Raw genomic sequence first — 12818 nt, forward strand, 5'->3', positions numbered from 1 at the left:
GACTGTCTGCAGATATCAGTGTCTGGGTCACGTCCTGGACCAGAGCTCCATTATTACATTTAGTTGTGCCCTGTAGACGTTTTACCAGTAGTTTTAGCTCATAGTAGAAGTGAACTTTTGATCTTTAATCCAATTATCTTGTCTGCCCAGCAGCCAGTTGTTCCCAGGAGTCCAACCAGCAGTTCGGCCACGCCCACAAGCACAATCAGCACACCCTCAAAGCGTGATAGCTCCGCCCTCCAAGATCTGTATATCCCGCCCCCTCCATCTGAGCCGTACACACCCAGGTAACTCATTAAGTAAAGGCTTTTTTTTTTACACTTTTGCTGCTTTTTTCATGAAGTTCACCTGTATAGGTTTCATACATCAAAAACACTATATTTATCATGACAATTTTCACCCTTTCTCACATCCTTAGAATTAAACAAGCTGTTTTGCTATTTTGATTGGCTCTCTGTATTGGCGAAATCTATTGTGGAAGACTGTATAAGTATTAGAATGTATATGTGGGTGGGCATATGTTAATGAGCTGATGGTTTGTGAATGACCAGGTTTCAGAGTTTAGATAACCTTTTGCATGATCTGACACTCACTTGGAAGTTTTTTTAGTTTTTTTAATTAAAGTTAGAATTTCAATATTGAGCATTTTCCTTAGTAGCCATAGTATTAAATATTACTGACAAATGAGCTTATCAGTTCTGTGTAATATTTGATCTACACTACCATTGAAAAGATTGGGGTCATGTGACACCGAAGACTGGAGTAATGGCTTGCATCACAGGAATAAATTACATTTTAAAATACATTAAAGTAGAAATCATTTTAAATTGAAATATAATATCAAATTGTACTGTTTTTTTTACAGTGGCTGAGAGAGCGCAATGCACTGCAACTGAAGAACACATGCAAATTGAAAAAAACACCAGCAAATTAAAAAACATCATCAGTTTGACAACACTCGTGCTGCAAATACTCACAACGGAACCAAATACAGAAACATGCTGTAAATACTCACAACACAACCAAATACAGAAACATGCTGCAAATACTCACAACACAACCAAATACAGAAACATGCTGTAAATACTCACATTGCAACCAAATACAGAAGCGCGCTGCAAATACTCACATCGCAACCAAATACAGAAACACACTGCAAATACTCACAACGCAACCAAATACAGAAACACACTGCAAATACTCACAATGCAAGCAAATGCAGAAACACACTGCAAATACTCACAACGCAACCAAATACAGAAACACACTGCAAATACTCACAACGCAACCAAATACAGAAGCGCACTGCAAATACTCACATCGCAACCAAATACAGAAGCGCACTGCAAATACTCACAATACAAGCAAATGCAGAAACACACTGCAAATACTCACAACGCAACCAAATACAGAAACACACTGCAAATCAGGGACGGACTGGGGCTGAAAAACAGCCCTGGACTTTCTCCCAAATAGGCCCATGATCCGGCCATTCGCCTCTAGCCGTGTGCGACAGACACTAGCCAGGATGTCCTGATACTATGCCACAGTACTGTAGCCTATCAGACAAGGTGTTCACAGCAATAACATCTCAAAACCAATGATGATTATTGGGGTTGTGTTTATTAATGAAGCCTCAGCCTTCAAATAAAAACAAAAAATGTACAATGCCATAAAATACAAATAATGAAATGTCACTGGCTACAGAAACCCCAAATTACACAAACTTGTAATTATAAAACATATAGTTACTATATACCAGGGTCCAACCTTTTTGTGTGCGAGGGCTACCTCAAGGGATAAAATAATCTAGAAGGAATTTGTATTTGTTATACTCCAATATTTATTATACATAACATGGTGAAGCTTTTTTACTTTTCACCATCATATAGGAAATAATAAAATATCTTGATATTCTGGTTCAGATTTACAAGCGTTTAAAAAAAAAAACAATTCCTGAAAAATTATGAAAATATTTATTGATTTTTTTGTTGATTTTCTATAAACCTATTGTATGTGTTATCAAAAACAGTAGCCCAACCATTTAGTAAATGAAAAAAAAAAAAAAAAAAAAAAAATGAAACAAATAAACTGCCATAACTTCTAAACAAAACATTACTGCATTTGGCTACATTTAATACATGACTATATTAATATAACAGCATTTTTAATATGAATACAGGCACATTTCTGCCAAAAAAGTTTGTTTTACTAAAGTTAATTCATAAGTTTTGGTGTGAAATGTCTTCTAGCTGGTTTGTTCTCGGAACAATGTTTCGCCTGTTTTTTTTTGCGTCAATATGTTGAGAATATCAGCGCTGTTTCATCTGGCTTTTTACAAGCTTAAATCACATAGTCATTTGTGGGTTTATAATAGAGATAGTGAATTCTGCGCTGAATTTAAATGCTTCTCAGTGGATCGCGCAGCTCTGTGTAATAGCCTAATGTTCGCGTGATCGAGATCAGCCCGCACAGCTGCTTTGTCCGCGATCGCTGTTTTTTGGGCCGAGCAGAAATTATACCATTTATTCGAAGTCTGGAACCCCGACGGCAGGGCTATTTATAGAATGTGTTTAGCGGGCAACTCACAGGCGTTGGAGACCACTGCTATTCAAATATAATGTAAGCAAATTTAAAAGTGCAGCCTTATAAAACTTTCTGTCAGTGGCTATAGGCCGACTCTTCTTCCTCAGTTGTTGTTTTTTACACGTAGCATATAGGCCTAAGTGATCATATTATTGCCCCTGCTGTTGGCTGTTCATATTGCTTTATTAGACTTTTTTTTTTTTTTTTTTTTGTGCCGACGGCCCTCGGTTGGACGGCCGTTCTGGACTTTTCCAGAACGCACAGATTGTCAGTCCGTCCCTGCTGCAAATACTCACAACGCAACCAAATACAGAAGTGCACTGCAAATACTCACAATGCAAGCAAATGCAGAAACACACTGCAAATACTCACAACGCAACCAAATACCGAAATGCACTGCAAATACTCACATCGCAACCAAATACAGAAGCGCGCTGCAAATACTCACATCGCAACCAAATACAGAAGCGCACTGCAAATACTCACATCGCAACCAAATACAGAAGCGCACTGCAAATACTCACAATACAAGCAAATGCAGAAACACACTGCAAATACTCACAACGCAACCAAATACAGAAATGCACTGCAAATACTCGCAACACAGCCAAATACAGAAACACACTGCAAAATACTCACAACACAGCCAAATACAGAAACACACTGCAAAATACTCACAACCAAATACAGAAACACACTGTAAATACTCATAATGCAACCGAATACAGAAGCGCGCTGCAAATACTCACAACGCAACCAAATACAGAAACAAGCTGCAAATACTTACAACGCAACCAAATTTTCTTCAGTTGCAGCATGTTGAGCATAAGATACTTCTTTCAAAATCATTAAGAAATCTTACTGTGTGCATACAATCTGAATATATTGTGTTATGTTGTGCTTTTAGAGATGAAAAATGCAGTCTTCCAAGCGAGGGTGGGGTACCTGTCGCTAAAGGGTCTGAATCACCAAACTCATTCCTGGATCAAGAGTACAGACGGCGATTTCCTCTAATGGAAGAGGAGGCCGTCCTGTACTGCTACGAGTACGACCCCAGCCACGGACCCACAACGTCCCGCCGAGACAGCACATCCACTTACGGTACACAAACACACACACACAGTAGAGCTGCATGATTAATCGCTAAAAGATTGCGTTCTCGATTCAAACACACACTCAATCTCATTCCTAATTGACAACGATTCGCCTGTGTCTAAAACTTTAGAATCACACTTAAAACAGTTGTCATGGAAAAGTATGAAACAACTTCACAAACAGTCTTTTCAACCACATAGTATCATCATTTCTGTGTTACAAATATTCATATTGACTAGTTGCACGGCGACCGTTGACGTTCGAACTTGAGTGTGCACGCCAGTACTTCCGGTGACCTGGCAGCGAGAGCGAGAGACAACAGTGACCGAGTTGAATGTTCACACTGCATTTTATGCAAACAACTCTTATCGTAGTTGTAACTCTATATTTACAGTAGGCATAATTGTCATTGCGTATGTGTATGCAGCATGAGTCAAATACAATCTTCTGTCCGTGAACAGTTGTATTTCATTAATTAATCTGACTATGCATCCGTGCATTTAATTGCCATTGGCTCCTGTGATAGTTATGGATCTTAGTAGTATTTTAAGTGATAATTGATTCTATAAACAACTATAAAAGATAATACCGAGCGTAATGCGAAACCGGAAGTGTCTACGCGTACATTCGCTGATCCGAATTCCAAAATGGCGGCCACGTGCAACTAGTCAATTATCACAGAAGAACTTGGATAAAAGTTTATAGTTCGGAAATAAACACGTCTACGGAAGTGAACAAATAGAATGAATCACCTTTTAAAAGTAACTTGGCACTTCAAATAACAATTGTATCGATGGCGACAAGTTCCTGTTAAAAAATTGATTTGTCACTGAATCATTCATTCAAGAGATTTGTTAAGAAAATGCTGAATCATCCAGTATTGAAACAATAAAGTATTTATGAGTGAGTCATTGAATCATTCATTCACACCAATTTTTTAATATTTCATTCAGATTCATTAAACATTTTAAATAGACTGCAGCAATTAACTTTTGTTTGAACCTCTAATAAATTACATGCTATTTTGTTTAGTTGTCTGTTTAGAATCATGGGATAATCGTGATCTCTGTTAAACCAAAACATTATGATCCTCAATTTATCCAGAATCGTGCTACACAGACACAAAAAGTTTTGTCCATGAGTTCATTTCAGAAGGAGTTTAGTTGGTACAGCAGCAGGGTTATTTACTCTTTTAGCATGGGGAATTTGGTTTGTGCCTTTCTACACACCATAAAATAATTTGTTATTTTCCACTGGGTTTAACAGCAGATGTCTGAGGGACTGAATATTGACCCAGCGACTAACTCGAGGCGCAAACCAAACTTCTATGAACATCTGCTGATTGTAGAACAGCACATAATGAGCAAATAATCATTCTTTACCCCAATTATGATGCATAACTGTAAGAAAACTGTTAATAAGAAAGTGTTTTAAATCTGCAGAAGAAAGAACTGGTTTGGGAAACTTCTGCTAATCTAAATATGTTCTGTGTTCGATGTTTTTGTATGTTTACCGCATGATTGTATGTTTTTCGAGGTTCAAAAAAAGTGAGCATGTCTATAACTAGTTTCCTGCATTGGGGAGTTGGTTTCAGATTTTCTGTAATTAAACTCTAGGGAGCTGGGCTGCACTTTGTTGTGAATGTGTGTGTGTGTGTGTGCGTGTAGCATTATATCCAAAAGCAGAGAACTCAGCTCTAGTCGTTAAATGCCAGCGTGAGCCTCTGCAGTGGCACAGAACTGCTGACACACTCCATGCCCGCTGCTTCCCTAGAAAACTAGAGGACACATTAACTGTGACAGTTTGTCTTACACAAACACACACTCGCACAGACTTACCTTGGCGTCTGTGGAGAAATGGATTGTGAACTGTCAGTTTACCTCCATCTTTCTATCCCTTGTCTTTCCACGCACACACAGATTGTGATGTGAGTTCATTCACATGTGTGTGTTTTCAGGTCGCATGAGGCCCATCTCTATGCCTGTGGAGTATAACTGGGTTCCTGACTATGAGGACCCAGCTAGAATGAAGAGAGAAGGTCGGAGAGGTGAGGTTACAGTAAATACACATGGTTATTCTCTTGTTTTTATTCATTATTCTCCTTTTTACTCTGCAAAGGTATTATGGAAATGTAATCATCAAACTGATTACAAAGAGAGTGGCCCATCTTAGGTGTCCTATTTTTGTCTGTTTATAGCTATTTGATATACTTTTTTTAATTAAGCATTTTTTGGGTTAAATAAAATATTAAAGAATTCAATAAATTTCATTCCATAGATAGGTTTTTTACTTTTCTTATGCATTTTTTAAATTATTTTCTACCAGTTAATTCAAGGTGGATCTATGGAGTGCATAGTTTTATTACATCGGTCTATGATGGTCTTGTTTGACACTATTGTTGCATCTGAAAATGATCATGTATATTAATATATATAATATATTATTATATTAGCATGGTCCTTCTGACAATCAGTAAGTGTCCAAACCCTTTTTGCCATAATTAACTTTTTATTTGTTCATTTTAAATGGTCCTGCTGTGTGACAAATCAATTTTAATAGTACAAATATTCAATTTAACCTCTTAATTAATATGAGACCATAAAACAGCATGTATAATAAATATTGATGAATTGGAAAATGTTTGATTAAAATAGTTGTAGATAAATTATAGCATGTCCCACTGGAAGGTACTGCTGAAACCCCTTGAATTTGTATGCTGGCATCTCTTCCTTGACTTTAACCATCAGGATTTTATTGATTCGTGAATCGAGTGGGCTGTGGTATTGAAACAATATCAGACGAGAAAAAGCGCTGTTTTAATATAACACTGTGATATTGTTTCTATGCAACAATAAGAACTTAATGTTGAGTAATTGACATTTCAGAAACAAATATGGTCAGCTAGTTTTGTTTTATTTTATTTATTCGTTTTTTTGCACTGCCAACTTCAGAGCCTTGGTTACATCAGCAGAAAAAGAGGTGGAGAGCGTTATTGCATTTTAATGGAAGTTTATGAAAAGAAATATATATATTCTTTTTTTAGAACATGCACTGATGAATCACAAAAGGGACATTAATTGTCTATTTTATTTACAGTTAAAAGTAGAATATCATAAATAATACAATTTATACATTTAATTAAATTAATAATAATAATAAGTACATAGGATCCGTTTTTAATGTATTCATCCTGAATATCTTATTCAGGTTTCAAATGCATCTTTGTTTTCCATCAGTTGATTCTTCTCATTCTCCCTTTATTGATTCTCTCAGTTTCTTTGTTATTACATTCTCATGGCTCTTATTCAGTAGTGATGTTTAGCTGAGCTGTTTTCCATGGATCTAATTCTCCTCGCTGCATGGTGGCTCTGAACCGCGCTGGGCATTTCTGATTACTTCCTGTGGCCGCACTGCACGCAGTGCCAGGATAACAGTGGCAGTCTCTGAGCACCAACACAGAGCCAGTGTGCGCTAGTGCCGAGACCGTCTCAACTGGCTGCTGCTTTAGAAATACAGTCCAGAACTCTTGACAGAAATAGTTGGACTGCAATACCGTAGACAGATAATACCAATGGCTTGTATCAATGAAGCTCTTTCATCAAGTTTAATCATTGTGTTTTTTTATATTATGAGTTCAGGGATAAAGTTTGGCTGGTTAGCATGTTTTATTCAATCTTCATCACTTCCTTATTACCATCTTCATTGTGGATGCAGAGGCAGCATCTTTTGTTGTGACTCACTCTTGTCGTGTCTCACTGCTTTCCCACGCTAACCTGTTTTCTTTCGGTGGTCTCCTCCAGGACTTGCTGTTGCCCAAACCCCTCTCTTTTCTCTCATTTGTGGAACTTGTATGTCTTTATATGTGTGTTTTTGAGCAAAGGAGGTGGATGATCACCTGGCTGTGTCTCCTGGCTGCTATTTGATCCTGTTATGCAGCTCCGTCTATCCGCATTGTGTGGAGATTAGCGTTTTGATAGCTCTCTTATTTCCTAGCTTTCTCGACTCATTCTTTTCCTTAAAACTCTGGGGAGAAAATCTGCTTGTGTTGAGGTTGCCAGATGGTGTTTAGCTGAGAGTAAGAAAGATGGTAAAAGAAGAAAGAGGCACTCGAAGGAGGTGGCGAGAGTGATGTAGGAAGAAGATTGCAATAAAATGTTGGAGTGGAGAGAGGGTCAGAGAGGATAAAGATGTATTAAGGTCACCCACAGCTTGGAAATCTGGGTAGTTTGTCAGTGATAGTATTTTACTGTCAGAATGGTTGTTCTACTAAAGCCATCCTCTGAAAAACTGGCGTTGCATTCAAAATTCAGAAAATCCATGCGATCCGTTTTGAGGCTTGATTTTCAAAAACAAACAAAGGTAGAGTTGCACAATTTGAAAAAATTAAAAAATAAATCCAATAGCGTTTTTTTTTTTTTTCTGGAAAAAATTGCTATTGCAATTTAAAATGTGATTTAAAATAATAATAAAATAAAATCCAGGCTTGCTGTGCATATTTGTAGGACTGCACAATTTAGCCCAGATTTTTGTGATTACATATCGATATGACTATAAAATAATAATAATAATAAATTGAGTATTTAAGAAAAATAATGTTATAATAATAATCATTTTGTTTTATAGTACAACTGTAAAATTACAATACTAATATTTATGGCTGTATAAAATGAACATTTAAACTAAAATTAAATGAAGCTTTTATTTCCGCATTAAGCCATTTCGCGATTTTGTTTTTATTTTCGATTAATTGTGCAGCCCTACACAAAAGTACTTTGTTGTTTATGGATTTTCCAGAACTTTCCAACTGACATTTTAGATCCATTCACCTCTTGTCCATTTAATGAGCTTTATACTGTAGTTCAATCAATTTTTACAACTCAAGAAGTTACAGTTAATTCAATTATGATTTATAATGACTCTACTAGGTTGTGATCCCTGTCTGGCTGAATCTATGCCATTTAAAATCTGCCACCTCTTCAACTTTTTCATCAGCATGAGGGAAACCGAGCCATAAAGAAGAGGGAACTTCTTCTGGAAGCATGCTGTTGCCATGGAAACTCTGACAGGAGCTCTCCTGAGTGTTTCACGTCCCATTGGCTGCTGCCGGGCAACGGTGGACTTGGGCGTGGGAGAAGGGAAGCCCAACAATGGCTGAGGTGGTTCCTAAATCAAAGGATGAGCTCAAATCAGGGCTGCTGGGAGCCTGTTGGTTTGGCTCACTAATATGGCTGTGACCAATCGGCTTGTTATGCTCATTAGGCAAGAATAAGCCTATAGAGTTTGATTGGATTCGACTGATTTGGGAAGAGTGCACAGGCTTAAGTAGTGCTAATGATAGACCTCTATTGAGGGAATGAATCATTGTGATTGGCCAATTGAGGTTTGGAGTATTTCGAGAGGGGTTTGGGATGCTTGATTGATGGAATACTAATGCAAGCTTATTCAGTGATTTGACACAGCACAACCTGGAAAATGTCCATAGTGTTTGACAAGGACTGGCTGTACAGATGTAATTTTGATTTACTGCACATGCCAGACAAAATCTCTAATGCCTGATTAACCATATAAAATGGTGACATTGTTGAATTTTTTCCCTCTCATAGCGGGTGGTGTAGCCTTGTGATTTAACTGGTAATAAAATGGTTGCAGTAAAATTATTAAAAGTGGGGTGCTCCCCCTCGGCCCGTTCACCGTGATGCAGTCGCACCAGTTGCACCGCCTTAAAGGTGCTGTATGTAAGTTTTTGACTATACTACAGCATAAAAATACCATAATATATTTGCAGATATTTAGAAAACATGCTGAGTTTACATACTCGTTTCTCTGAAAAACTCTCTACAGCCATTTATTTTACTTTGAAATGTGCATTCCGTCTCAGAATATCTTTTTTTGTTTTGGTCTGTGCGATATCGCACGTTGCCAATTTACCCGATAGTATTTTGCCACCACAGGTTGCCAGTTGGCAGAAAACACAGCATATTGCAGCCATGGAAGCCAACGAACAAACTGGGTCAGTGATCGTAGATTCTACCCGACCCAAAAAGCCTCCGCACCCATCTAAAAATCTCTATGAACGGGAGCATATTAAAACGTGGTATGAACTCATCGTAAATCAATAAATCAACTCATCAACTTACGATGAGTAAGTCTCCTCGCATTTCATTGTCAATTGCGCTCGTTCCTTTTGCGTGTCCTCAATCTGGCAGCACGTGTGTGCAGGATGGGGCAGGGAAAACAACTCTCTCCAATATTTTGAATTTGGACTGCAGTACCCATTTCAACTGTTTGCTGTTAATCTCACATTCTGCACCTTTAAGGATGGCCCTGTGCATATGTTGACATGGGGCTTTCATGCTCCAAAAAACTACTGTTATTAAAGAAATTGTTCTTTCTCTCTCTGTCTCAGAAAACTCTTTGTTGAGGTATATAAGTGATGAGAAGGCTGCCGATCTGGCAGGCCGGAGCATGAAAAGAGACACAGGGAAACGCGGAAAGAAGAAGAGCGAGAAGAGCGGAAGCCCCACCCACTACGCCCTCCTCCCCACCCTCCAAATGGAGGTGCTCCGACAGGAATCCATGAACACGCCTAACCCAGACTCCACCTCTCTTTACCATGTGAGTAGTATGTTTTCTGTCAAAGTCCTCTGAAGAGAGCCAGTTCATTCTGCGGCCATCTTGGCATCGCTGTTTGTAATCATGCTAGTACTGCGCCTATCTCCGTGAATGGGAATTAACAAAATCTCCTGCAAAGCTTATGTTTCTGTAACAAAAAAAAAAACATTAAGGCGATTGGTTCTTTTGATTTGAGGCAGGGATTATTTGCGGCCATCATAGTTGTAACAATATGTGTATTGTGAAGTTGTTGCATGAGATTATTATGCATTGGAGGCACCGGAGTTGTTGTGTGCGCGATTGCGGGAAGAATCGGGAAGTAAAGTTGAGAGTTCGAAATTACATGCGAGCCTGTTTCTTTCATGATTATAACACACACACAGAATATTGAAACAATAGTGTTGGGCTGCAAACATTTTTGTCTTGCTAATAGTGTGCTATTACGGGAGTTCGTATCGAGTGGTAGTATGTGCGCCTTTAATCCGACATGCCTCAATCAAGTTCTTTGTCTAAGAGTATATTTCAGTCTCTTTTTGAGTGTCATGCAGTCTGGATCGGGCTAAACTCTGAGATTGTGAGTAAAATCGCACAGTGTCTGTGTTCTTTTTATTTTCTGTTGCTCAAACAAAGAGTTATTCTTCAAGGCCTGGCTGCTTTCACCGACACTGTGCTCGATCAAGGTCTCTGTGATCACTGCAGGTAGAGTCTTACATAGTTTTCATTGAAAGCACCAGGTCATGGTGTGAAGAAGGAGAATGCATACTTACACCCACATGCTGGGTAAATGTTTGTGTTTGTGTGTCTGTGTGTGTGTTGTTAGTCCTCTACCTTTAGCCAGCGTGGAGGTGTGTGCTCGGCCCTGTGTGTGTGTGTGTGTGTGTGGGTAGGTTTTCTCAGTGAGACCAGCCATCCTTTGTGTGAAGTTATTAGGAATGGAGGTGAAATATGGCTGTCGTTTATTAAGAGGGAACGTGGCAGCCGATATTCTCAGAATGCACACACACCAACGCAGCCATAACCACACACAGAAACACCAAGGGAAAACTAATAACCAAAGGAAAAGTGAGTCGTTGTGGTGTGTCACAGTGTGCATATGGATGATGAGTAGGCAGGTGGTGGTTCAGTAGCGGTGGGCGGGGCTAAGTCATGTTGTCATCTGTCACAGGGCACGGAGTGACGTGATTGGCCAAGCTCAATCTGAAACAGCTGTGATTAGCCAATATTCAGCCATGTGCTGTCCTCATGTCAATATCTTGTGCTTAAAATCTTGATATGCCCGCCAGCTCATGAGAAGTGATTATGTGTTTGGCTCTCTCTGTATCTTTTTTTTTCCCTTCAAAATGCCTAATTATAGGTCCTCATGAAGAAGTGTGAATCCCAGCTGGGGTGTTACAGTCCTGCGTAAGAGTGACTTTCACAGTGTATCTTACCTGCTGCTTCTGTTTAGAAACACCTAGCAGGGTGATGTATCTGTGTCCATATGGCATCTGACCTAATGTGGGTAAAAGGGTGTACAGGCCAGGGTTGGGACAACTTGGGTGCTGACCACTCCATCACCATAATTTTGGACAAGAACCAATGTGCTGGTCTCAGCACTCTTACTATTGTTCTTTCTGTAGCTCATGGACTTTTCTAGAGACTCCACTAACTTATAATCTGCATATTACACAACAATAAAAAAAAAATCTGCATAGACACAACAAGACGTATTGAAACAAGAATAGAAGGTACTGTAAGATGCAAAAGAGAAGCAGTAAGAGGAGATGAGAAGAGATGAGATTAAATGAAATAAGAAGAGGAAATTAGACGTGAGAAGAGGTGTGAGGAGACGAGAAGAGAAAAAATTTGATAAGACCAGAAGAGAAGAGACACTATGAGATGAGATGTGGAGAGGAAAGGAAATGAAATAAGAAGAGAAAGTATGCGATAAGATGAAAAAAGAGAAGAGGCTTGATGAGACAAGACATGACAAGACAAGATAAGATAAAATCAGAAGAGAAGAGACATAATGAGAAGTGAAGAAACAAATTATATAAGAGAACATAAGATTCGAGAAGAGGTGAGAGGAGACCATATGAGACGAGACCAGAAGAGAAGAGAAACGGCTAGATAAAACGTGGAGAGGGGAACATCAAAACTAGCAGAAGTAAGAGGAGATAAGAAGAGACAAGATGAAACTGAGATGAGGTAAGACGAGAAGTTAAGAGACAAGATCGTAAGAGGTGAGAGGAGACAAGAAGAGGCACGACAAAAAGCTAAATAAATATGCAAGATGATGTGAGAAGATGCAAGAAGAGAAGACCAGAAGAGATGATAATTATAGAGAGGAAGATATTTAGAAGTGAGGGTTAAGTGAGATGAAAGATGAGTAAGATGCCAGAGGAGAAGATGGTGCAAGAAAAGCTGTGTGGCGTTGATTTAATAAGGCTGCCTCTGTTGGTATGTGCTGTGTAACTGCATCAGCTTCTATTGTTTACAGTGGTGTTTTATTGCCAGCGTTGCAGTCTGATAAGAAAGCTGCATTT

At 38.8% G+C, this 12818-nt stretch overlaps 1 protein-coding gene across 18 annotated transcripts in view; it reads left to right on the plus strand.

Annotated features, from left to right (window-relative positions):
- Nucleotides 1-12818, plus strand: part of cnksr2a (connector enhancer of kinase suppressor of Ras 2a) — a 94046-nt gene that overhangs the window by 49341 nt on the left and 31887 nt on the right. For 10 of the 18 annotated variants that reach the window (XM_079863772.1, XM_079863773.1, XM_079863774.1 and 7 more), the window contains 4 exons: nucleotides 151-287; nucleotides 3494-3687; nucleotides 5639-5728; nucleotides 10088-10296. In XM_079863772.1, the coding sequence (XP_079719898.1) occupies nucleotides 151-287; nucleotides 3494-3687; nucleotides 5639-5728; nucleotides 10088-10296 (630 nt within the window). The remainder of the gene's footprint in view (nucleotides 1-150; nucleotides 288-3493; nucleotides 3688-5638; nucleotides 5729-10087; nucleotides 10297-12818) is intronic. The other 8 variants (XM_079863778.1, XM_079863769.1, XM_079863783.1 and 5 more) reach the window with 1 other exon arrangement.

This window comes from Squalius cephalus (genome assembly GCF_949319135.1).
Source record: "Squalius cephalus genome assembly, chromosome: 25".
Taxonomy (NCBI): domain Eukaryota; kingdom Metazoa; phylum Chordata; class Actinopteri; order Cypriniformes; family Leuciscidae; genus Squalius; species Squalius cephalus.